Source organism: Rissa tridactyla, chromosome 17, assembly GCF_028500815.1.
Source record: "Rissa tridactyla isolate bRisTri1 chromosome 17, bRisTri1.patW.cur.20221130, whole genome shotgun sequence".
Lineage (NCBI taxonomy): Eukaryota > Metazoa > Chordata > Aves > Charadriiformes > Laridae > Rissa > Rissa tridactyla.
Genome location: NC_071482.1, coordinates 7,602,851 through 7,628,584, shown reverse-complemented (window position 1 = coordinate 7,628,584; position 25,734 = coordinate 7,602,851). Strand labels below are relative to the sequence as shown.

The 25,734-nt window shown below is 53.7% G+C and overlaps 1 protein-coding gene across 1 annotated transcript in view; it reads right to left on the bottom strand.

Annotated features, from left to right (window-relative positions):
* KIRREL3 (kirre like nephrin family adhesion molecule 3) overlaps positions 1-20,737 on the bottom strand; it is a 141,232-nt gene extending 120,495 nt beyond the window's left edge. Inside the window, exons 1-2 of the mRNA XM_054223277.1 lie at positions 20,668-20,737; positions 13,092-13,169 (exon numbers count right to left, since the gene is read on the bottom strand). Of these exons, the coding sequence (XP_054079252.1) occupies positions 13,092-13,169; positions 20,668-20,737 (148 nt within the window). The remainder of the gene's footprint in view (positions 1-13,091; positions 13,170-20,667) is intronic.
* Between the last annotated feature and the right edge of the window lie 4,997 nt (positions 20,738-25,734).

Genomic DNA, 25,734 nt, shown 5'->3' with positions numbered 1-25,734 from the left:
AACCTCCCGCAAGGATCTCACCGGGAGAACTCATCCGAGACCCCACCTCCGAGCTCCCCACGAGCAGACCTCTGTGCGACGGCCCGCCTTTCCAGCTGGGAGCGCTGCCGCCTAATGCACCTGCACGCGGCTCCTCACGGCACCCAGAGCCTTGGCAGAGGTCTCCCGTCCACCAACCGACTGGATCTAACCTTGCTTCAACCCTCCGTGACATCGATTAATGAGGAGGAGAGGACTGTGCAGGGCCACCTGCAACGACCTTGCCTGCAAACCCTTGAAAAGGGAGTTAATTCTGGAATAATGGCTCGGCGAGGAGGGGTTGCGGGCCCCGCCGTCTCCCGAGCAGCTATCGAAACAAACAAGTTGACAAATGAGGCTGCCTCCTAATGAAGCCGAAGCCAAAGTCAATACTCAGCCCTTCTATCAGGGCACAGATCAAAGATGGTCTCAAGGGCAAACGACCTTGGCGGGGGTGGGACAGCTGTCACTCGGAGGAGGGACGGGATGGCAGGGAATTGAAAAGGAGCAGCATGGGAAGCAGAGGGAGACAAGGGCAACTTGCAGGAGGAGAAAGGAAAAAGATTTAAAAGAGGAGAAACGCAGAAGGCTGGGGGGAAGCCTTTCTTCCAGGCCCTGACGTGCTCTTTCAGCAATTAAATCTGGTTATTACGATCCCGGTGATCTTTCCGTCCTCCACAATCACTGCTGCTCATCTAGAGCTACGTCCTCGTGACGAAACCGTGCTTCGGGTATTTTCTCTGCTTCGGGTATTTTCTCTGCAGAGGTTTTCCTTCTCCTCCCCACCCCAGCCAACAAAAAAAAAACACTGAAACGGGGAAGGACCAAGGTTCCCCCATCTATTTTCAAGTTTTGGTGGTGTGTGGGGGGGGTGGTGCGTGGTGGTTTAAAATTTCAACTTCAAGCCAGGTACGCTTGGGCTGATTTTCTGCCGTAGCAAAGACGGGGACAGGGAGGGAAACGGGGGCAGGGAGGGAAGGAAAGGAGGAAAACGCTCAAGCAGGAACAGTACAACGGATAGAGAGAGATCTTCCACAAAAATAAATCGGCTTCTCCCACTAGACGTTCGTAGATAGAGCCATTTGTTCGCGCAAGGGCCAGATCTTGCCAGACAGCTTAGTCCCCCACCACCCTCGTCTCCATCCATATCCACTTCGTCCTCTGAGCCACCACTCCAGGCCTGTCCCTTCCCAAACAGGGCAGCCTTGTGGCAGGGAACGGTACAGACAGGAGCTCTTCTGAGGACGGCGGCCACAAGGACTCGCTTGGGACAGCCCAAGTTTGACCCCAGCCTTGCTGCCGGCTGGCTGCGGACAACCCCCCTCGCTGCTATTGCATCCCCCCGGCTTCGGTCAGCTTCAGGAGCCGGTTCCCGGGGCTGGGATTGCTTCCCTCCCCATTTGTACAGCACCTAGCACAACGTGGACTTCGCCCTCAGCTGAAGGCTTCCGCTTTCGTGCGAGCTAAAACCCTCGTACCTCCTTGCCACGCCATCTGCAGAAACCTCCCCCAGCGGCTCGGCTCCCCCCGCTTCTCTTTGAAAGCTCCTCCGTCGAACGCTGGTCTAAGCTGATGGCAACAAAGACCCGGCATACTTCTCTCCGGGTCAACCTAAATATTTCATTTAGCTTCTAAAGAAGTCAATTCCTTTCTCTCTTTCTTCCTTCCTTTATTTTAAATCTCAAAATGCATACCGTCTCTCATGAATATTGATGAGGATCATTAGTCACTGAACATTTCACTTCGCTTTCCCCCCGTCTGCACAAAACCTTCATCTTTGTTAAAGGGGGGGAAAAAAAAAAAAACCTACCAAAAAAACCAACCCATCTCAAGTTATATCTCTGGCTGCGTTTTAAGATTAGCCCCATTAATACGTTTAGAGATTGAACAAATAGCTACGGGAGCAAATACGGGGCACAAAAGGAGACGTATATAGAGACCCCCGGCTTGCGGCTGCACTGGAGGTGGCCGCTCAGGTTTGCCGGTTGGGTTCGTTGCTTGGTGCAGGATCGCGGCGGCAGCCCTGAGCACCAAACGACCGTCGTGTTGGCTGCCTGGCCAAGGGGAACTTCACTCCCGCTCCCCCTCGCACGTGCTCCACCCCCCCCATCCTTCAGCTTTCGGACCATGCCCGTTCCTTCCGTCTTCACCAAGCCCAACCCGAAGGCTGCTGAAGGACTTCGGTTCTATTTCGTGAATACAGACGACAGGGTTTGGCCAGATACAGCAAAGAGATTGGGGAGAAAAAGAGCAGGACCCGCAGCGTTCAGCTTCATGCTTTACGACAACATTTCGCTATTTCCTTATGATAAGAATGGCTTTTTTTAGAAGGGTTTAAAAAAAAAAATTAAAATAAAAAAATCAAAGCCAGCCCAAGCAGGGCAGGATGCTTTGCTGGGCGTTTTGCGGTATCTTTCAGTCAAATCCGACAAAGTCCCACTTCATTGAGAAATGGGAACAGGTTCATTTTGTTGGCCCAAAACATACAGTTTCTTCGGGGTTTGTCGTCACGGCTGTGAAATACAGCCGTCTCGCACCGCTCCCGTAGGGAAGGAGCTTCATCTCACAGGCTCGGACTGCGGCACCGCGATGATGCTACGCGACCTAACGCCACACAGGGAAACCAGCGGGGAAAAGGGCTTCAAAACCATTTATTTAAGCCTTTTCGTGGCAGGCCGAAGCCCCAGGCTCTCTTGTGCCCGCAACACCGGAAGGGTTTCGTCTTCACGACAATCCTGCGGGGCTCCTACCCCACGAGCCTGGCTTTATTTGGAAGTACTCTCGCCCCAGCCAGTTTCCGCTCGCCATCGCACACTAGACTTACTTCTGCTGGCTCGGGAGCCGCTGTGGTGGCAAGCCTGGCTGTTTGTCAATACAGAGCGCGTGTCTCAGGCTGGGACTTACAAGGCTGCAGTCGTTTTAATTGATATTTCAAGCAACGGTAACTTGGTACTGCTTCATCGCTCCAGCCCACGAAGCTCCAACCCCGGCCATGCCTGCAGAGAGCCTCTGCCTGCCGGAGAGGGAGGTTGGAGACCGGGAGCAGGCAGGAAAGAAGGAGCCACGCGTTTCCTCGCGGCAGCGGTAGACCTGCAGCGCCTCGTAGGAAGCGGCGCTGCATTGCAGCGCCTGCGCCCCAGGAGGACTCCTCAACGTGGCAGAAGAGATGCTCTTTCTTCCAGCCTTGTGTAGGGATCCACCACCACCCTCCCGCCCCCTTCCCAAATCAAAGTCCGGATTGCTTTCTCGGAAGCAATGGCTTCCGGATACTTTGAGAAGCCGGAGGCTTCCGTGCAATCATGCTATCATGTCCACACTGGGAGGATTTATGGCATCATCAGAACCTGACATGACGGCACAGCCAGAGCTGCATGTCCAGGTTCTGGTCTGGTGGACACCATGTCAACAGCGTGACCCGTACTGCTAATGAAATGCTGCCTGCCAGCAACCTCTCCGGCGGGGTTCCCCCCAGACACCGAGGGAGGAAAAGTAAATAACAGCCCCCCGGGGCTGCAGATCTGCAGAGAGGGGGAAAATTATCACCAGATACGCACGCTCGAAGGCGGGGAGCCCGGAGGCAGCAGAGCGACGAGAAAGCCAGAGCCACCGTCTTCAGAGAGAAACCTTCCATCTCCTTTAATCCACGCTCCCCGCTGGCTCCCCGATACGCTTTAACAATAAACCAGCCCAAACCCAAAGGCGGCAGCGCTGAGGGCCGGCCGGCCGGGGTGCAGCACATACCCTTGTCTCTGCCCCCTTCTCAGGCGCGTTTCAGAGGACAAGTCTTTCCCCACAGCTCCCCACGTTCCTTCGGCGCACGTCCCGTTTCAAACGCCATTAAAGGGGAGTGCGAGGGCAACGGATTTCGAGTAGCCGGGGTATTCCAAATCCTTCCTAGATATTGATCTATGTTTATTAACGCTTAAGATTCCCAAAGCGTCTTTAGCAGGCCCTTCAGCCCCTGCAAAGGGACGGTAACAGCTTCTACGTGATGCCAGGTTCTCCCATACGCCCCAGCAGGTGGAACACCAAGAGAAGCAGCTCCTGAATTATCTTACGCCGGTACTCGGAGAGCGAGGAAGTATTGTACTCATTTATTTAAGACTACGCAGCAATAGCTTTCCACAGGGGACCGCTACTCAAATCAATAGATAAAATTATACCCTTAGACCATTAACTGCTACAACAACACCGCCACCATAAAACTCGCAGGCTCCGTACCAGATTTATAACCAGCGGAGTCGCTCAGCCGTGCGGCAACCGCTGGAGACAACCGGAGCGTCACGGCTGAAACTCTGCTCCTCCTCCCCAAAGCCAGCAAGGGCGGCAGTAAGGTGGGGAGGTGTTTCCTATCCCATCCTGCCTGAACGGAGCGCAGGAGGCCCTTCCCTCGGCAGCATCCTCCTCAACGCGCGCCACGGATTTCACCAGCAGGGACTCGGCTCACAGCAGCGTACGCCTACTCCCGCGAGGTCCGGCGTTTTAACCCGGATTTCCGGCTGCCCCAACCCAGGCAAAGCCTCCCCTTGACACTAAACAAAAAGACAGCGTGTCCGCTGGTTCCCCCCCCCCCCACCTCAGGTTTCACTTACATCCCTGCCTTGTTTGGCTAACAGACGCGCAAAGCATCACAGAAACATCAATGAGACCTCCGCTGATAACAATGCGTCTTTAACAACTTCTCCGGAGCTTGCTCCATCCACTCGCCTCTTCCTTCTCAAACGCCTTTGTCAGATAAAGGACAAAAGGCTCAATGCAGCTAACGGGGGAGACGCCTTCCCTAATCAATGGAGGTCGTGTCTTCGCGGGGAGACACGAGTGACAACGCTTGGGGTAAGGCGAGCTTCCCTCGTCGGGCTGCCGAGCCCCGGAGGAGACAGCACCTTCCTTGGCGATGACCGCGGGGTTCGCAATGCAAAGTTGGCGCCGCGTCCTACAGGGAGCTCCGGAGATCAGCTAATAACGGACCCACCGCTACAAGGGGTCCTGGCAGGTTTTGTGCCCGGGATCCCGTAAGCGTTGAGCAAAGCTTTGCAGAAATCCCATTCCCAGGCTGCAGACTGACGCCAAGGGGTCCTGCTGCTTGCCCAAGCCTCAGAGGGCAAACTGTAAGAAGACACCGGGATGCTCGAGAAGATGCTCAAGCTGTTTAGGGGCTGTCGAGCTCCATTGTGTGCAAAAGCAGGTCGAGCAGGGCCAACACGGCTTGAGAGAAACCAAATAACGTGTTACAGGTCTGGGCCCGAAAGACAGAGCCTTTCCACTGCCAGGCCAGAGAGCTGAGTGAAGTTTGAGCTTCTCCAGCAGCGCAGAGGCCGTTGGCACCTGGGTAGAGGTGAAAAAAAAAATCACTTTTTACAGGGATAAGAGGGGCTGGCTCCGATTTATCCTTGAGACTGAGGAAGATTCATGCTCAGCCTGCGCTGCTGCAGATGTAAAAGTCACTTGCAAGATTCAGATTAAGTGTCCCCATAAATCCGAGCAATTCCGAGGCAGCCAGTGCCTTGCTGGGCTGCTAACGGGTGGCACGAATACGTCCCGGCGCCTCAGTGCCAGGCTCTAATAGGACGTTTTCCTGGCAGGAAGCGTTCACTGAACCCGCTTTGAACTATGGCAGGCAGCAGAAGGGGCGTTCAAGCGGAGAGACATTCGGAGCAGAAGCACAGCCAGCTTCTCCGAACAAGCCGGTTTTCCCCCAAAACTGCGGGGACCCCATCCCGGCGTCCCAGCTGGTTTCTCTCCAGGCAGCGAGACGGGGCCTGACAGAGAGAGGAGCCTTCAATCAGACTGTTGGAGAAAGGATGCTCAGCCTTCGGGAGGGAAAGGCACGGAGCCCTCTGGTCCCTGGAGAAGATGATCCGAGGGCTGGAGCCCCTCTGCTGGGAGGACAGGCTGAGAGCGCCGGGGGGGTTCAGCCTGGAGAAGAGAAGGCTCCGGGGAGACCTTCCAGTCCCTCAAGGGGCTCCAGGAAGGATGGGGAGGGACTCTGGAGCAGGGAGGGGAGCCATGGGACGAGGGGGGATGGTTTTAAACTCGAGCAGGGCGGGTTTAGATTAGCCATCAGGAAGAAGTTCTTTCCACTGAGGGTGGTGAGACACTGGCCCAGGTTGCCCAGAGAGGGGGTGGAGGCCCCATCCCTGGAGACATTCAAGGCCAGGCTGGATGAGGCTCTGAGCGACCTGATCTAGGTGAAGATGTCCCTGCTCGCTGCGGGGGGGTGGGACTCGATGGCCTTTAGAGGTCCCCTCCAACCCAACACGTTCTACGATTCTACGAAGCGGGAGGGCACTGGGGGATGACCAGAGCCCACCAAACTGGGACCAAACCGGCCACAGATCTGTCTACAGCCGAAAGAAGAGCGACGCACCCAGCCTCTGTGCCTGCCAGGATTACCCAGGGCTTCGATATTTAGGACGCGTTTTAAAGCCAGTTTTGGATTTAACTCCGTCTCCTTTCCTTCCTGGTGGTGTTGGGTTTTACCCGTCTCTGCACGGCTGCCGCCACCGCCGCACCCCAGCACCCTGCCAGCCCCAAACCCTCCCTCCCGCCGCGCGGAGCTGCCGCAGAAGAACCCGCAGCCTTCGTTCTTGCAAGAGCTGCAGATTCCCTCGGAGAAGCTATTAAGAAGCAGGCGGAAAGAGCAACCTTTCATTGACAAGTCGCTCGGCCCTTTAAACGATCTCCAAAGAGTGTTTTCTTTTTATTGCTTTCTGCAGTTTAACAGCCTTGATTTCAAGTTACTTTGGCTTATGATAAACTCCAGATCTATAACGCTTCTATTCTCTCCCTCTTTGGTCTCTCTCGCCCACTTCTTCTTTATGTTTTTATTAAAAAAAGATCCAGGAAAACAGATAGCAGATTAAAAGGGAAACAAATTGAAATGGGTCAAATGTATCTTGCTTAGATGACAGCCACCCCATTTAGATACTTTTAAACAGGACAAATAATCCGTTCAGCAGCACAAGTGGGCTTTTACATTTATTCTAAATTACAAACCAAATGATTGCAGCCTCAAATGGAAGCGCTGGCTAATTGCACTAATATCTCACTAATTCCAGCACCAAGGAATGGGGGAAAACGCTAACGAATTTCACCATTTTGCCAATTATTCAATTTAGACCAAAGGTACATTATGCACACCCTGGGTTGAGCTTCCTCTCCTCTTTGTGATCTATGACAAGGACTGGAATTCCAATTATTAATAATGGAGGAGCTACAATTATTCTAAGGATGGGTATGAGATAATTATAAGCCATAAAACCAGCTTTCACACGCACCCACAATTCTCTCCCCACGTCTCACAGAACCGAAACTTATCTGCAGGCTAGAGGGACGTTGAAGTTGAAGACAAAAAAAAAAAACCAACCCCAAAACCCCGTCCAGAGCTACGCTGCTCGCAATTCCGGAGGGCAAAGCCCCAGCTGATAACAGGAGCCAGGAAGGGGCAGCTGCCCAGTCCTCCCCCGCAGGCAGGGGCCAATCTGAAGCGTGAGCCACCGCAAAGACAGCAGGCTGGGGGCTCTCCGGGTCAGGCCACCATCGTCCCTGCTTCTTCTGGGCCAACACCGACCCGTGTCCCACGTCTGAGGTGTCTCCTATGTCTGAGGTACATGGTTGATGCCCCCATGGGACCTCCATTTTCCCCCCAACTTGAGACATCAGAGCTTTGCGTTAGTCCTAGCGCCTTTCACAGAATGGGAGGGGTTGGAAGGGACCTCTGGAGATCATCTAGCCCACACCTCCCGCCCCCCATACCTTTTCTCTTCTCTCCCAAGACTTTTTCTCTTTCCGACTCCCAGTTCCTCCTTCACTTTCCATCTCACCTTTCAACAGGCAGGGTCACCCAGAGCAGGCTGGACAGAAACACCTCCAGGTGGGTTTGGAACATCTCCAGAGAAGGAGACCCCACACCTCTCTGGGCAGCCTGTGCCAGGGCTCTGCCACCCTCAGGATAAAGTTTTTCCTTATAGAATCACAGAATGGTTTGGGTTGGAAGGGACCTTGAAGACCATCTCATTCCACCCCCTGCCCTGGGCAGGGACACCTCCCACCAGCCCAGGTTGCTCCAAGCCCCGTCCAACCTGGCCTTGAACCCCTCCAGGGATGGGGCAGCCACAGCTTCTCTGGGCAACCTGGGCCGGGGGCTCACCACCCTCACAGCCAAGAATTTCTTCCCAACATCTCATCTCAGTCTCCCCTCTTCCAGTGTAAAACCCTTCCCCCTCGTCCCATGGCTCCCCTCCGTGCTCCAGAGTCCCTCCCCAGCTTTCCTGGAGCCTCTTTAGGGACTGGAAGGCTCATGTTCAGACGGAATTTCCTGTGTTGCCGTCTGTCGTGTCGCTGGGCACCACGCGAGATCCCAAACCTTCCAAACAAAAGAGCCAAGGTGACATTTGCAGCTCAGACTGGGAAACTTTTAAGCCCTCACCCTCTGTCCTCCCCAAACTCAAGGTCTGTTGAGTGGGGCCAACACTTCAGAGAGAAATCTCCTGCCTTGGATTCAGACAGGCCTTACCTGAGCAGATTTCTACGGTCATTACCCAGCAAATATGATTTGCTAAGCAACACCCTCTCCCAATTAAACACGGAGCAGCACTCGTTGCTATGTGGAGCTGCAGCTCCGCGGTAACGGCTGCTGGCACTGCCGGGCTTTCTCGAGTGAATGGAGACGCCCCGAACGCAAGAACACTACAGAGACCGGGTTCTGCTCCCAGCCACAATGCGAATGGAAGGCAGCTGCTGCCAGAGATAACTCCATCGCACCAGCGAGCGTTTGCGCCTAAAGCGGCGGACACCGAGGAGACCGCCTGCAGGTTAAGGTACAGATTTCAGCCTCGTGCCCAACCCTGACCGATGGCGTGGGTGGGAGCAAAGCAGAAAGCAGGGCCACAAGCCAAGCAGGGACCTGAAAAGAGGGAGTTTGTCCTTCCGTGAGCCCAGATCATTAACCATTAGATAGTCCAGGAGGAGGATGCTGCACCGAGTCCTCCTTCTGCGCCTTTTCCCAGCCACTCCTGCTTTCACCACCTGACCTCAGACACGAGGATGAAGCCCAGGAGGTTTAGGATGGATATTAGGAAAAAATTCTTCACTGAAGGGGTTATCAAACGTTGCAACAGGCTGCCCCGGGAAGTGGTGGAATCGCCATCCCTGGTGGTATTTAAAAGACGGGCAGAAGTGGTGCTGAGGGACATTGTTTAGTGGTGGGTTTGGCAGCGTCGGGTTGACCTGACGATCTTAAAGGTCCCTTCCAGCCTGGACGATCCTATGATTCCACGCAGTGACAAAGCCGAGCACTGGGTTGACCCTGCGGAGATGCCACCCGCCCACTGCACGGGAGGAGACGAGAGCCGGCGAAGCGCCTGGAGAGGGAGGCGAGAGGAGGGGAGCGAGCTGCCCTGCCCTGCTCCTGGTGCACGGGGAGATGGTTGGAGGCACCTTCCAGCAGCCGACGGCTGGCGGGAACAGGTGGTGAAGGAGAAGGCTGACACCTCTCAGCGCTTAATCGTTCCCGTTAGTAGCTTTATGAATGGCAGCCAAAAAGTGCCATAATTGCTGCAGTGACGCTTGCTAATGACTCGAGTTAGAGCTGGCAAGAAGTCAAAGGCAGGAGAGAAGAAGAAAAACAGCAGGAGCAGGATCGACACCTGAATACCTGGACTTTGGCCACCGTCAGAGGAGAGCGGAGCAAGCCTAACTTGGGACCTGCAGCTACGGACAGGCAGGGACCAAGCGCGATAGGTGAGCAGGGAGAGGTTTTACAGCACATCCCTTGCCTTCCCTTGGCAAGGAGAGAGACCTGAACACGAAGGGGAAGAGGGGATAGAAAAACAAGCCCAAATTTTCAGGTTAGTTCACGATCCTTATTCCTGGGGGACTAAGGTGACCCTCCTCATAGATACCATCTTTCTACTGCAAAATTACCTCGAACCAGGGCAGCACAAGCCCTGGGGAAAGCCGGGTAACTCAACCCGCCGCCGGCCTCAGCATCCCTCTGTGCCTCGGGATGTCCAGCCCACGAGGCCGTGGCTCCCACTGAGCCGCCGCCGTGGCCGGGGAGAGCCGTTCCTGGGGAAGAATCCAGCCCCTCGTGAGCAAACAGCACGCTCCTCCCGATTATGTATCTGTTTCTGAATGTTAACAAACAGTCGGCAGCATCTGATTGAGTGGGTTATTAGCAGAACGAAGACAGATGGTGGAGGATTAACTCTAAAGCGTCTTTATTGCAAGGCCGTCGTTACAGACGGCTCTACCTCTCTCTCCCTCTGTCTACAACTGTCACCAGCTTAATTTCACCCTACAACTCACAGCCGCACACCAACCAGCGATCCCAGCACGCAGACGAGGTGATCATCAATCACAGCAAAGGGATAAGCATCTATCAGCCGCGCTGGAACTGCGCCTTCCCGCTCCCCAGCCCACCCACACCCCCAAATCATGCCCAAATGCAGCACCATTTCCCCGTGTGGGCATCGCAGTGGCGGTGCAGCAAGAGGCAACGGCACCCGGCGTGGCACAGCAACGCCAGCTGAAGGGACAGCATCCCAAATCGTTCTTGCCGTCCACATCACCGGCGCTGCCATCAGCAGCCCAGGCTGCTCTGTTGCCTTACAGCCGGGAGAGACACCGACGTCTCACCCAGACCTGGTTTTTCACGATGCGGGTTGACGCACGCTGATATGGGGCACTGATAGGCCTTAACTCACGCTGACAGAGGCAAGTTCTCCCACGCTTATTTTGGCTTCTCGCCCCGGAGGGCGGCTCAGCCAGAAGAGCCCGCATCCGCAATCGGTTGTGTTGATGGACATCCATCCCTTGCCAGCTGGTAAACAAACAACAGAAGGCTACTAAAGACCCTCGGCTGGGCACGGCCACAGAGCGTCTGTAAGCCACAACGTTTGTTTTGCGCTGCTGGGAGAGGTTGCCACGCTGGTCCGCAAGCGCCCCCAGCCTGGATGTTCTCCACGGGGATAGCCACGAGAAGCGCTTTCCCACCGAGAAGCGATTCCTCCGCGCCGACAAGGTCTCTAAGTCCTCTCTACCTACAAGCGAGTTTTGTAGATGTCTCCGTCAAGTGACAGCGAGGTTCTAACGATCCCTGTAATTACCCATTTCCACTACGATGGAGACCCCACACCTCGTAATTATCCCACTGCCCACCTCTGCTTTTCGTTCCTTCAGCTACCCTGTGATTATTAATAGGGCTATTTGTTAGCGCCATCGCAATAAAGAGAGGAAAAGCTCTCACTTGGCAAAAACACAGAAGGGAAGCTCTCTCTCTCCTTATCCCTGCAAGGTAACCGGCCCAAAGAGTCCGGCTCAGGTACTTTGGGCAGGAAATCCTTTCACCGTACCCCTGTAGATGACCAGACATCTGAACCCCGCCTTGGCTCTCACACCATCCAGCGTGAATCTGCACTCAAATCCACCGCAAAGCCGGAGGCCTGCAGTTGTCATCCAGCACCGTCTCTAGTGAAAACACAAGTCCCAGGCGGTCTTTGTAGCCATGGAAATCCCCCCACTTTGGTTTTTTGGCAGATTGTACCTTTAAGTGTAATGGTCCTGCAGCCTGCGGGGGCCAGCAGCTCGCTGGCTGCACAGCATCAGGCAGGCACACTTTGTTCCCTTTCCTACACAAAAGCTTCACTTTTGGCCTTTCATGTTTCTTTGTTCTCCCCACACAAAGCCACGTTCAGCCTGAAAAGGTGGCTCACTTCATCGGCGGACAGGGGAGCTTCTGTGAACGGTCCCAAAGGATCGGCAGGATGGCCAGGTGTGCCCCCGGTCCTGCCGGCCCTCAGACACCCCGCGAGTAGCCCCAGGGCCCTCGGACACCCCATGAACAGCCCCGGGGTGCTCCTGTCCACCCCAGCACGGCCACAGGCAGCGCCTCCAAGAGGCTCGAGGGACATGCAGGTATCAAAAGAGAGAGATCGTACCTTCTCACAGCACTCGGACGAGACTCTGCCATCCATCCTCCCAAGGGGCAGCCCCTTCCCGTGAAAAACCTACTCTAATCAACCTTCAAAAAGCACGCGGCAATTAACAAGCACGAGGTGAAGTCTTGTGAAGTACCTTCCCCACGTTATCCGTTCAGTCTCAGGGCTCCCGGGGAACCGGAGGAACCTTTGATCTTATAACTGATATTTGAGCCATAAACTTGCCTCCATGAGAGTTTTCCCCCATGAAAGCTAATGCGCCTTCTACTCTCGTGAAGACAAGGCTTCCTGCAAGAGTAGACACCCCCGTGGCTAACTGCTGGGCGAGCCCACGCAAGCCAAAGGAAGCTCAGCAGGGTGCTCCTTTCCAATCAAATCCCAAACCACGTTTGGGTCGTGTCTGCAGTCCCCAGAGCAACCTCACAGCCACCAAGTTCTCCTCGACCCACCCTCAAGACCTTCCTTGCGGGGCTCTGGGACCTTTAACCCTCTGCTCCAGCATTAACCGGAGATGGCGCTGCACCAGGGTTTGCTCCAGAAAGAGAAGCCAAGCGAGGAAGCTACCAGAAGCAAGGATGCCAATTCTTTCGAGCGTAAATAGTTTTTGTTTAGTTATTATGCTTCATAATTATTTATGATATTTCTATGGATTAATCAATGCTCATAAAGTACTCGGGGGGACGACTGGAATATAAACAGGGAAATTTTAGTGAGGTCTCTGCCAGAGCGCAGGGATTTGACAAACGGAACGGCGCCTCCGAGAAGTGCAAAGGCACCGAAAATTGGTACTCTGCAGGCATCACGGTGAGGCACTACCACCCAACTAGAATAAAAAGACTCGATGCAGCAATTGCTGGAAGAGCTTCCCACGTGACATCCTTTCCGTGGGGAAAAAGACAGTGGATTTTGGATGTACGGAACTAATAAAGTCCTGCCCTTCTCTTGCAGCTTCATGCAGGGGGGGCTTCCCACATCTGTGCCCACGAAGATGTTTCAGAGATCAAAGGGGAAAGCGGGATTTTTCTCCTGGGTGTGAAGAAGACCCTAGCGCATTCCCGGCAGCAGCACCTCCACGCCCCTTGCAAGGAGATTGCTAAAGAGGAAGGAAGAATGGAAGGCGCGGAAGCCGCTCACCTTCAGTCATCCTGCGGTACTTCTCCTTGTACATGAACCCCAGTACTAGGCAGCATCCTCTTCCTGGGAGCCCCAGTTCTGCAAGAGAAGAGAGAGCGACGTTAGAAGACGGGGCCGGGGACAAGGGCAAGCGCGCGGGGATGCGAATCCTGCTGGGTACGCCCTTCCGGCGAAGCGCCTAACCCAAAGTCTTTGGTCAACCTCACAGCCGACCTTTGCTGGGGGTCCCAAACCGACCGCTGCCGCGCTGCTCCCCGTAGCCACGCGTATCTAGAGAGGGGAAGGCCACCATCCCCTCCCCTTGCCCGTTTCTTAAGCACTCCTCTACACCACGCAGAGGGAACGAGCTGCATCTTCCTCCGCATCAGCGCGTTGCCAACAACATGGACTCTTTAATCCCTTAGCAGGCAGCGCAGCAAAATGGGAACCGGCCCCCAGAAGGGAAGATAAGTCTGGCTCGAGGCGTCTTGCTCTTTAGAAGCCAGTAAGTGACCCTACGAGCGGCAAAGTGCCAACGTCTGAGGAGGCGCACGCCTTTGATGCCTTGATTCCTTAACGGGGCTTTCCGGCTATCGATAACGAGCGGCGAGAGATCTGAGCAGGGGTTTCTCCAGAAGTAGGTTGCATGCACGCGTGCTCTCCCTGCGCGCATCTCCGAGCGGCAAAAAGCTCCAGTTCTTCAAACAAATTCTCCCGTGTCACAGTGGAGAGAAAATTAAGGTACCGTGTCCCCGGCGCTGCCTGCCTGTGGACCTGCAGAGCTCCTCGGGGGCTTCTGCGCTCTGCAGAGCCCTGCTGATCAAAGCCCCTTTGATGTTTACTTAATGTGGCTGTGGTCTCTTTAGAGCCCCCCTCTGCCGAGGAAGGAGGGCTCGGGAGTGTCACGAAGTTGTGCCGCGTGCGAGAGGGGAAGGCAGCGAAGCAGGAGGGCTGCGAGCGCAGCGACGGCTTTAGAGCGGAGCGAGCCAGGCCTCGCCAGCCGCCGCTTTTGAGCGTCACGATGCAAAGTCGGGTTTGAATTGCAGGTCTGGACCGCGCCCAGAGGAAGAGGAGAGTTGCTGAGCGCAGCGTGGCGCGATGTGCAGGGAAGAGCCCCGGGTTTATGTGGGTATATACCCAGATACACCCTATCCCTCCCCAATACCGCCAGCTGCCACGGCATCCCAGCAGAGGGGTTGGCATCCTCCTCTTGCGTACGGTATGAGGCAGAATCAGAGCCTAAACCCAGGAAAAACAAGACTTTTTGACCCCAGGACACTCAGGGTACGAGCAAGATGAATTAAAGCAGCTTCTCTATTATCAAACCTTGTAAGAGGCTGAGGACCAACAGCTCCTGATCCTAAGGCTCCCCCACCAGGGAGGACATAAGCGTCTAACCAAAGTAAATCAGACGTGTAATCCCACTGACGTCGATGCTCAGACAGAAGTAAGTCTCTTGAGATGCTTACAGTAAGCTGAAATTTAATTGCCCCCCTAAATCCACGTTGCCACCTAAGGTAATGCTCTGGAAAGAAATAGGCATCTCCAGAAGGTGAGTCACTTCACCTCCCCGGGATGACTTTAGGGTGCTGCTAACTCTCCCGTTGGCCATGAAAGGTGGTGACTAACTGAGACGCAGATGTCTACAGATCCAACTATCCCCAGAACCAGCTATCCCCAGAGTCCTAATTAGCAGAAAGAGGTAAACGTCAACCATCTCCCACCTCTGAAGCAAAGGTAGGAACCGGCCCTCTTGCTTCGCAGGGCTGAGGCAACGCGATCAATGCCATCCCAGCACAAAAACTGCACTAAGGTGCCAACTTGCGGAGCCTTAGGTGCCTCCTGACCGCCGGTAAGGCTTAGCTGAAGGACATTCAGCACCGGTTGCTCCCTTAGCGCTGCCCAGGAATTAGAATCGATAAGACCTCGCTGAAACTTCAAGCGGGGCTTCCACGAAGGGTTGCACAATGCCTGGGAAAGTGGACACAGCGCATGTAGCCGGATGGCTGCCGATAGCCTCCCAAGCCTCCGGGGCCACTCACGCACGGCCCGTGAAGCAGGCAAAAGGCGTTTATCTCTGTATTGATAGGAAAGCAAAACTGCATCGATTCCTATTGAGCCTTCAACAAGCACCAAGGTATCAAAGCGTAATTAAAACAACACAATCAGATCAGCGTTACGCAAGGCAGCGGCAGCCCACAGCTGAGCTGAGCAAGCCGGCATTCCTATCTTACTAACTCAGACGTGCATCGTACATCCCGGCACGCACACGTGGGCCTGCGTGCGGATGCTGGCGGGGTTTCTCCTGAGCACACAGACCCGGCACAACAGGGACCGCCGTGCTTTCCATGGACCACAAATGTCATCAAGAGCATCCTGAACCAAAGCAGTAGCTGCAGCCACCCGGGGGATGAATATATCAGAATGGCTGGGGTTGGAAGGGACCTTAAAGATCATCTCGTTCCACCTCTCTGCCCTGGGCAGGGACACCTCCCACCAGCCCAGGTTGCTCCAAGCCTCGTCCAACCTGGCCTTGAACCCCTCCAGGGATGGGGCGGCCACAGCTCCTCTGGGCAACCTGGGCCAGGGGCTCACCACGCCCAGAGTGAAAAATTCCACCACTCAGGCATCCAGCTCTCATCTTCCAGTCTCCAACGCTCCCCGAGGAGGTCGTGCTTTAGAGGCTGTGAGAAGCGGCTACGACCCAAGGCAACGTCTGTGCCGCTCAAGAGGTCCCAGTCACAACTTCGCCTCTGCAGGAGGGAGGGACAGTCAGGGATGGGCCACACGGGCTGGATCCAGATGAAATCTGGGTTATTACCCCTCTGGAGCCTGGATCAGCGCACACCGGTATGGGTGTCTATCTTCCACTTGCCTCCCCGAGGGGTGCTATAATTAATGCTTATAAAACACTTTGATATCCCATGATGAAAGGAGCTATACAAGAGGACTGCATTATAATAATTCATACCATAAATTTGTGAGAACATGCAAAAATCTTTATAGCTAAAGGCACCTTTAAATACTTGACAGTGCCTTTAAAAGGCAAAACGCTTCGAGATGACTCCGATGCCTAAGGATGTCTCACCACTTCATGGCTTTTAGTGGCTACCTGAAGCTAAAATAGTTAAGCAGACACCCAGCATTTTAAATGTTTTGGCTTTAGGGGGGCTGCTGAGATACCACTGAAAACAGAACATTTTAACCCCTGCACGTCCCCCACCCCCAAAACAAATCCCATCCGCTTCCTTGCGATGGCAATCCCAGCAGAGCGAAACTGGTTACGGTTGGAGTTTCTCAGCCCAGGCGCTCTGAAGAAGCGTGAGCTTAAGTATCTTGTTTGGAAAACACATGGTAAGACCATGTTTTTGACTCACTCAAAGGTACCGGCATTAATTCACCTCAAAACTTGCAGGAGAACCACTCATCAGACAAAGCACAAGCGTGTTCAAACCACCCGTCGCCGGCATTAGGGGCCGCCAGCGACAACGAAGCAAAAACCAATTAAACAAGAGTTCAGGGTCTGCCAGAACGGGATCTTTATGCGCAGACTGGGCAAAGTTCGCTTTGAAAGGGAGATTTCTCTTTGCTGGCCCGAACTGTGGAAACCTCCTGCTTCTTCCTCATTTCTCCCGTCGTCTGGGATTTCCTTACTCAATTTCAAGGCAATTCAAGCCGTAACTCAGGGAGGGAACTCAGTTTCTGATCAACCAGTGCAGTAAAGGCTAAAGCTGCAAAGCAGTAATAAAGGTTTATTAACACAACCGTAATGTGTACTATTGTGTAGCTGTATTCCACCAGGAATGATAATAAATGCTTAACAGCCCAATAATACCTGCTTAATAATTTTTCCGCTCATCCTGTCTAATTGAAGTTTATTAAAGAACGATAAACTTTATAATCGTTGTAAAGGCATAATTGCAATTCCATCGCTTATTTAATATTGACTTAATTATATTACAACTAAGTTATATTTTCCCATACATATTAAATATCAATTAGCTGTTTTAAACTATTGATTTGTATTTAATTAACTACGCTATTATATACCAATTAAGTTCTTATAAGAGAAGCAGAAACAGCTGGTCTCTTAAATTAAATTTTAAAAACTTTGTATTAACATAAATATCATGTTTCTATTTTCTCATGTTTTCCTTCCACAGAGATGGAGATTCGCTACCTGTAAATATTTTTCCAATCGCGTGCTATATGCGTGAGCTTTGTTCCGAATTGGGAATTGGACAACCTCTGTGACAGGTACCTTGGCATCAGCGACACCAAAACACGGCAGAGACAAGAGGGTTGGAAAAGCCCCATCTCCCCCGGGGACCTCAGAAGCCGAGAACTTGAGTGGGAGCTCGTCAAAGAGCATGAAAGTCTCCAAGGAAGAAGCTCAGTGTCTTCCCCTTTGTTTTTAAGGTGGCCAGCGAGGGTGATAGAAGATCCTACGTCACCAAATCCGAGAGTTTTGGATGACCTCACGCCACTTTGGTTGAGAAACCTTATGCTCCTGCTTAGAAGTTTCCTGTCCTGACAGCCAAAGTTGTCTGCTGTTGCTGAAGAAACACATTATGAACAGAAGAGACCCATCTCCCAAGTCTTTCCATGTTCTTGGCTTCTCCGTATCTAGCGACAATCCACCCCAAAAGCTACAAGTGTGCGGAGGAGCATTTTCTTCTTTGTTTTTCCAACGTCTTCGTTTCCAGGCTCAGTAACCATCCTCCTTTTCTCCTGCAGATTCCCTCGACATCCTTGCGACCTCTTCTTCAGAGGACTTTGCTCTGGGCACCCATAAAGCAAGCCGCATCCTTCCCCTCCAAGTTCACCTTCTGCCGCGAGTGCTGGATTCCGGCTTCCTTGACACGTGTCCGCATCCGGGAGCGTTGCCGAGCAATCCAAACTACCGCCGCGTTTCGGCAGAGAGCAAATGGATCCCTCGGCACGTAATTTCTATATTACGCCGTTAAGTCTGCAGAGCAATCCAAGATCCTCGGAGATGGGAAAAAAAGCTATACAAATGCAAGTTCTTATTAAATCTGTGCCCTGTTAATTCATAAAAATATATTAAAAAAACCTAAGAGGCTTCCCAGATGAGAAAATGGGCACATTACTGTTTGAAATATGAATGAACCAGAGATCAGTGTTAAATGCTGCAGTGATATTGTATTTTATTCCATAGTGCTCTGCAGAAAAGTTGCATTTATAAACCCATTTATTGTGTTATGTACTTGCAAACCACCTTGTCATCCATTTATTGCACAAATAAAATCTTAAAAGCAGAGGATTAGTTGAGCGTGTCCCTGTGGGACCACAATCTGACTTTAAAGAATCCATCAGTGAAGGAAAACCGATGGAGCAGAGGTGTTTGCCAGCTCGTTGCTCCGAGATGGAAAAGGCAACTGCGCAGAAGGGCTATTCTCTGACGGTCCACCGACCTGGAAATCCTGTTCCGATTACAGAGGGAAGGCTCATACAGCAGAGCTTGCAGAAACCCGGTCAGGAGCCAGTTCTGGTTGAAGACTTTGGAGGGGCGAAGTCCCCTCTCTTGCCGCTGCGCAGGGGCGAAGACCACTGTGGGGAGGATGGTTCAACTTTCCATGGCGAAAGAAAATCCCTCAAAATCGAAACTGTGCAAGATACCGCCGTTAAGACCTAAATTTGCCTTAAACAATGCTGGAGAGGCAGGTATCTGCAGCTCAAATGGCAGCATCACCCAAACAAGCCGGCCCCGGCGCTGTTTTCCCCGAGGGGAATTTCTAGCGCTGACGGGTGAAGGTCTGGAGGGCCCTTGAAACTTCCCCCTGATATTCTTGTGGGTTAAAAAAAAACCATAATGGAAAATGACGGGAAAATTTGGGGGCGCTTCTTTTCACCAAGTCTGTTTCAAACCCAGTGGAAAAAACCAGAGCCAGCAGAAGGGGAGAGGAGGAAGAGAGCTTCACGCTGCCGAGCGGAGAGAATTATTTCCCTGTGTTCCCCGGCTAACGAAGGGAAAAAAGGCACCTCCAAGTTATAACTCAGCACGGACATGTGTTGAAAAGCTTTTGTTCCCCCTCTAGCGACAACACAGAGCCTTTGGTCCCTAAAGCTCAGTCCGCCGAATCTGTGTTCCCCACTCTCCCCAGCCCTCCATGAGCCCTTCCAAACCTCTTCCAAACACGCTATTTGGGGAGTGCCCAGCAAGCGAAGAAGAATCTTCACAAACCTCAAATCCAATCATTTTTAGGTTGGTTTTTTTTTTTCCCCCTTCCCCCCCACCCAAGTACTCTGAGGGAGCCCCAGAATAAGGCGGCCTTCAGAACTCAAACCTTCGTGCGTAAACAGCTTCCATGCCTTTGTGTGCACGGCTACACGCGTACGCGAGTCACATCATCTGAACCACCTTCCTTTGATAAGGTCTTGCAGCAGCAAGTGCCACAGGTCTAACTACACCTCGCGTGCAGGCAGAGGTATTTTTTCCTGTATTTCCCATTGTGGAAGTCGTAACTTTTCACGTAGCATTTGTTTCATTCAAAAGAAAAAAACCCACAAATAAAAGGTCATTTAGATGCAGAGTCTGTTTTCTTCACCACCGCCAAGGCCAGATAGACTCCTGTTTGCACTAACGAGACGGCCAACGCAGCCACGAACTTCTACGTAACCTCGCTAAAGGCCCTCGCAGGCATCGGGAAAGGCTGGCGGGGCTGCCCGCCATCGCAAATCCTTGGGGAATATTGCCAAGAAACAAAGTCACCCGCACCTCCCTCCACGCCCTACTTCTGAAGGCTCCACCGAGGAGAGACCGTCCACAAAAAACGCCTCCGGGGCCAATCTTTCATTTTACAATCACGCAGCATGCGGGCGGAGCTCAAGCATTTCTCCCCAATTTACGCGATTTCTACAGCGTTTCGCAAGAGCTGCTAACCCTGTGGCTCCTTTCATCTCGCTTCGCTCAGACCCGGAGCTCGGACCCGCCCTGGGAAGACATCCGTGTTGTTTGGTGGGGCTACGGCCAATTCACCTCGCTGGTGGATTTGACCGGCACTTCAAGGACTTCCCCGGGGATTTAATCTCCTTTTCACTGCAGCCCATTGTACGCGCCGCTCGCTCCATTCAAGCCACAAAATACATCCTCCGTTTCAAGGCCGCAGCCCGCTGCGGGGAGGTCGGGAACAAGGCTCCGAGAGAAACTTCAGCCATACGTGAGCACCTCCCCCGGTCTCTCCTCAACTCTTCCCCGGGTCAGCCCCTGAAACCACGACACCTCACCATCCCCGGGAGGAGCCGGGAACTGCTGAGACCACTTTTCCTGACGCCGAGGGGTCAGCCGGGGCCATCAGAGGACAGCCAGGTGATGGGCACATCTGTCTCGGTCATGCTCCAGTGGTTGCGTTGCACCAGCCGACACGGACTCTACGGAGCTCCTCGCATCTCCGGGGCACGAGCAGGGAGGGCAGGAGGGGCTAACAGACAGCTTGAGCCTCGTCCCTCACCCTGGGTGGCCTCTCTGCCTCCCCCAGGCATTTCCTCTCGCAAGCCGAGGGCTCGGATGGCCCTGGGCTGGCTGTCACCTGCCCCCACCTTCTGCTTGGCAGCTCAGACCCGAACTTGCACTCACCTGGGGAGCTGCCTGACAACGTCTGTGGTGGCACCGACACGGCATTACTTGCTCCCCCCTGTCCAGCCATCTTCCTCTTCCCACCCCTCCCAAAACCAGGAGCTGCGTATTCGACTCCATACAGCAGAAAAATAACCCTGTCCCACCAGAGAGAAAAGGGTGGAGGACACGTACGAAACCCATCGCACCTTTCTGCAGCCCCTCTTCCATTGCACCTCATGCAACGAGCTCTCCAGGGAATCAAAATGCCTTTTTGAGGACGTGGCCCAGAGACTGGAAAAGCCCCAAATGTGTGAAAAAACGGGGGCTGCAAGAGGACGGGTGTTTGGAAGGTGGGCTGGGTCAGTCTAAGCTGGGGCAAGCCTTCCTGCTCCATCGCCAGCGATTGCCCTGGCATCGGGGTGCGCTCCACCTCCCAGGGGGGATTTCTAGTCCCTCAGATGGTCCGAAATCGGAATGAAAAAGAGCTCAGAACAAAACTGACAAGGAGAAAGATGCAAGAGCCGCACATTTTGATTCCTTAAGAACACGGGGTTTTCTCCAGAGACCTGATTTCATCCCCAAACGCTCTGGTTTCTCATTTCGTTGAAAGCCACTGCACCGTCCCCTGCCCCTGCTGCAGGACCCCCGCGCGTCCCATCGCCATCCAAGCAGCATTAGCCGCACACACGGCACGACATCATCCCGAAGCCTGGCGGGAGCAGCTCGTGTTGGAATAAATAACACATTCTGCGCTTCCCTGGCGCATGGAGAGCCACATTTACATGCGGGTCTAGAGATCTGCACAGAGCAGGAGGTCTACCAGCCACACACCCCACCCAGACCACCCCGTAAAGCCCCCTGCTCAACTAGGAGGAGAACGTGGCAACGGAAACACTTTGCAATAAGCCCCGGATGCCTCCACGCTGCTCTGACAGATTGTGGACACACTGGAGAGAGAGATAATAAAAATAAAGCCACAGCCCTGTAAAGGTCACATCTATTGTGGCACTCTGGATCAACAACAGCTTCTCGCACCTCCCACCCTTGAAAGCGTTCCTGGTTCAGCCACCCATTTTACAAGCCTAGAAAGGCCGAGGACAGCGGAGGAAAGCGCAAACCACTTCTACCCTTGGCAGCAACCTTCAAACCCATCTGCCCCAGACCCATCGGCTCCTCCTGCCCCGAATCCCGCAAAGCCCATTGTCCGGCTGCTCCAAATCCTTCCCACGCTGGGCACCCCCGACAACTGCCCTGTCTCCTCCAAGACCGACTGCCCGCGGCCCTTTAATCCCCTCCGAAGGCAGGGGACGCACTGCAGCACTGCCGTGCTCTCACTTGAGGACGACACGCCAGTCAGAGGCGGGGAACCCCGCGGTCCTTCCATTACTGGGAAATCACGCTCCAGCCTCGCAAACGCCATTACTTCCGCGTATCTTGTAATTAAATTGTATTCGGCGGTTACCTCACAGCACGGCTGCGATCCTTGCGCATGTGAGGCTTCTAAATTTCTGCTCTTCAGCTTCTATTTTATTTTTCCCCTCCTTGCCAACTCTCAGCAACGTCAGAACACTCTTTACGCTGCCTGCCCCCTCGCGAGGCGAGAAGGGGGTAGGGGACGTGCTGTGCAGCACCAGTCCACGCTACACCATCTCCTCTCGGGCCGCCCACCAGTCCCAAGCTGAAGGGGACCCGCGACGTGAACGAGCCACCTCGGTCAGACCCACGCACACCGGTTACTCTCTGTTTCCTCCTTCGCTATTTAAACCTCCCAGCAATTTGAATGGGAGCTGACGCGCCTAAATAGCTCGGGAAACCTCACTTACGGTGGTGTTACCAAACCACCATGGATGAGTAACTTGGCCAAGGGAGCAGCTTGGCCCAGCTGGAGATGAATCCCAGTTGGAGGTGCGTTTGCTGCGGTCCCCGCTCTTTCCCTTCTGTTAAAACTTGCTCGAAGAGGGAGTTTTCCTGCTGGAAGGGGCTGGAAGACAGGCTGAGAGAGTTGGGGGTTTCAGCCTGGAGAAGAGAAGGCTCCGGGGAGACCTTCCAGCCCCTTCCAGTCCCTAAAGGGGCGCCAGGAAGGATGGGGAGGGACTCTGGAGCAGGGAGGGGAGCCATGGGACGAGGGGGAAGGGTTTTACACTCGAGCAGGGCAGGTTTAGATGAGACATTAGGAAGAAGTTCTTTCCACTGAGGGTGGTGAGACACTGGCCCAGGTTGCCCAGAGAGGGGGTGGAGGCCCCATCCCTGGAGACGTTCAAGGCCAGGCTGGATGAGGCTCTGAGCGACCTGATCTAGTTGAAGACGCCCCTGCTCACTGCAGGGGGGTGGGACTATATGGCCTTTAACCAACCCAACAGCATCTATGAACATGAAAACAGGCCCCTACCCTCCGCCAACAAACAAGGCGCCTATTACAGAGAAGGAGAGAAAGCGCCAAGATTTAAGGGCCCGTCTAACCATTACATTTCCATCCCTTTCTGCAGAAAGGCTGCTTTGATTGAGGTGTTGAAGCTTCACCGTGTGCTGGCAGGGAGGGCTTTGGCCACGCTCAGCAGTAGGAGAATGGAAAGCGAGTGGGCAAACGTCAGGCTGTGGGAGGCTGATTGCTGCCCTGTCCGGACCACGTTCCTTCACCATCCCAGCGGCAGCAGATCCGGTCCCGCCACGAGAAACAAATCCATCACCCAAACCGCTAGGCCATGCAGGCGTCCCGCTGCAACGGCGGCTGGGATGCCGGAGCTGGCACCAGGCACCTTGCTCGGGTCCAGGGAAGGCACAGAGCGTCCACACCACCAGCTGCAGGTTGCAGCATTCAGCCTGAACCTCCAACCTTGCAACATCCACTTTGTCTCATGACCATCCCTGCCCCCCTTTCAGAGCACGACGGGTTTCCTGATTGACCTGAAAACTCAGTTTCTGCAACTGGTCCTGCTGACTGGATCTTCACCCTGCCAACGCTTGGCTGGCGGGGCTCACCAGCTTCGGCAAAAAAAAAAAAAAAAAAAAGGCTGGTAGTTCCCACAACGTTAAATACTTCCTCCGCCCCTACGGACGCAATTATCACAGGCAAGAGGTAGGAAGGCAAACCAGGAAAGACGGGTATAAGAGGAGGATTTGGTGCCCTGCTCGTGCCCTTACGCAGCCCGAAGCGTGCACAAGCAGCAGCGATCTCTCACAAACGGCCGCTCTCCTCCTCGTGACATGCCTCGACCAAATTAAGCCCCAGCTCCCGGCCCATGCCAATACACGCCTTTATGCACCTTCCCTGCTCCTCGTATCTGCTGCCAAACTCTATAACTTAGTGCAAGCAGCTTGGCTTCCACTGCCAGGGGGCCATTTTCCCAGCGTTGGCCGTAACTGGAATGATATGTGAAAACAGCTCCCCTGCTTCCCCCGGTGTCGGCGCGCCGCTCCTGAGCGCGCGCTCTCTCCATCCCATTAAAAGTAATGGGGTGAGATTGTCCAGCCCATTACTTTCAATGGCTTCGTTTCAGCCAGACAGCCCAAAGCTCCCAACATCCTCAAAATAGCAAGCGCGGTAGCTCCAGAACTCTCTACTTCATTATCACATCCTGTATTCCAGCTTGCCAGGGTTTAATTGGCAAGACAGCCAAGCCGGCGTTTAGGTTTGCTAATTGCTGCAGGACAGACACGAGCATTGCTTGCACCGCTGACGATTGTTTCCTTGCTCAGCAATTTTTTGGCTTTTCAAGGTGTGAAGTTTTACAAAATTAGTCTTAAGTCCTTTTTTTTTTTTTTTTTTTAAAAAAAAAAAAGAAGAAACACAGGCAAAGCCAGCCACGGGAGAGGTACTTCGTGAAACCATTGCGTGCTCCGAGCTTCAGCTGCTCTTGCTGGTGCTGGAGGGGAAGGACAGTTGCAGGAAGAGCTAGCCGGGGAGAAACACGGCTCCTGCAAAAAGCCAAGCGCAAATCATATATTTAAGACGCGTCACGGGAGCCGTAGTTGGAGCACTTCTGAATCGCGAGTCCAACAATACACCGAGGGCAGAGACAGGCCAAAAATCACAACACTTTGCTTCCAAGACAGTTTGATGTAACGACACGCTCAGAAAGCTGCGCAGCCAAGCACCTTTCTTTGGGAGCTTGAGAAATCCCGTTTCTGGTCTGATTCCTGACCTCGCCTTCTGCTCTGGTTTCATAAAAGCCTGGCAGAACCTGACCATATAAAGCTCCCCTTACAGCTAGGGAAGGGAGCCATTAGAGATGCACGTAATGACATATCCAGGACACTGAAATAACAACAGCCATCTCAACGCCCGGCCAAAAAGAAGTGGGAAGAGCTGCCTAGTGAAACGGTTGACAAAAAGAGAACACTCCCCCCACCATAAAAGCCGGAGAGCGACTTTTCGCAAGGGCACGTAGTGACAGGACGGAGGGTGATGGCTTCAAACTGGAAGAGGAGAGATGGAGGTTAGATACCAGGAAGAAATTGTTTGCTGTGAGGGCGGTGAGCCCCTGGCCCAGGTTGCCCAGAGAAGCTGTGGCTGCCCCATCCCTGGAGGGGTTCAAGGCCAGGTTGGACGGGGCTTGGAGCAACCTGGGCTGGTGGGAGGTGTCCCTGCCCAGGGCAGGGGGTGGAACGAGATGGTCTTCAAGGTCCCTCCCAACCCCAACCATTCTATGATACTATAACCCACCAGAAAGTTGCTGCGATGACACTTACAGCCAAGCGATGGAAGTTTTGAGCAGAACACGGACTTTTCTCGCCTCTGGCCCCAGCCAAGAGAAGACTACAAAGCGCACCTTCCTGTCCCAAACCCCCGCAGGCTCTTTGCGCGGCCTCTGCGGACTCGACGCCGTGCCCTGTTGCAATGCCGAGTCTATCGGCTGCTGCTTCAGAGATGTTAACGTCTTGATGCTCACAGCCCTGTCCAATCCAGGACAGATGGTAATAAATTTTTCAGTGGCTGGAGCGGAGTGCAGCAACTGTGTGATTAGCATCTTTTTCTCCACTGCACGTTTCATCTGTAAACTAAGATTAAATACCTGGAGGAAAAAAAGCCGCAGGAAAAGGGAACTTTAATGTGTTTTCACTGCAGAGTTCACACGAGTGAGCAAA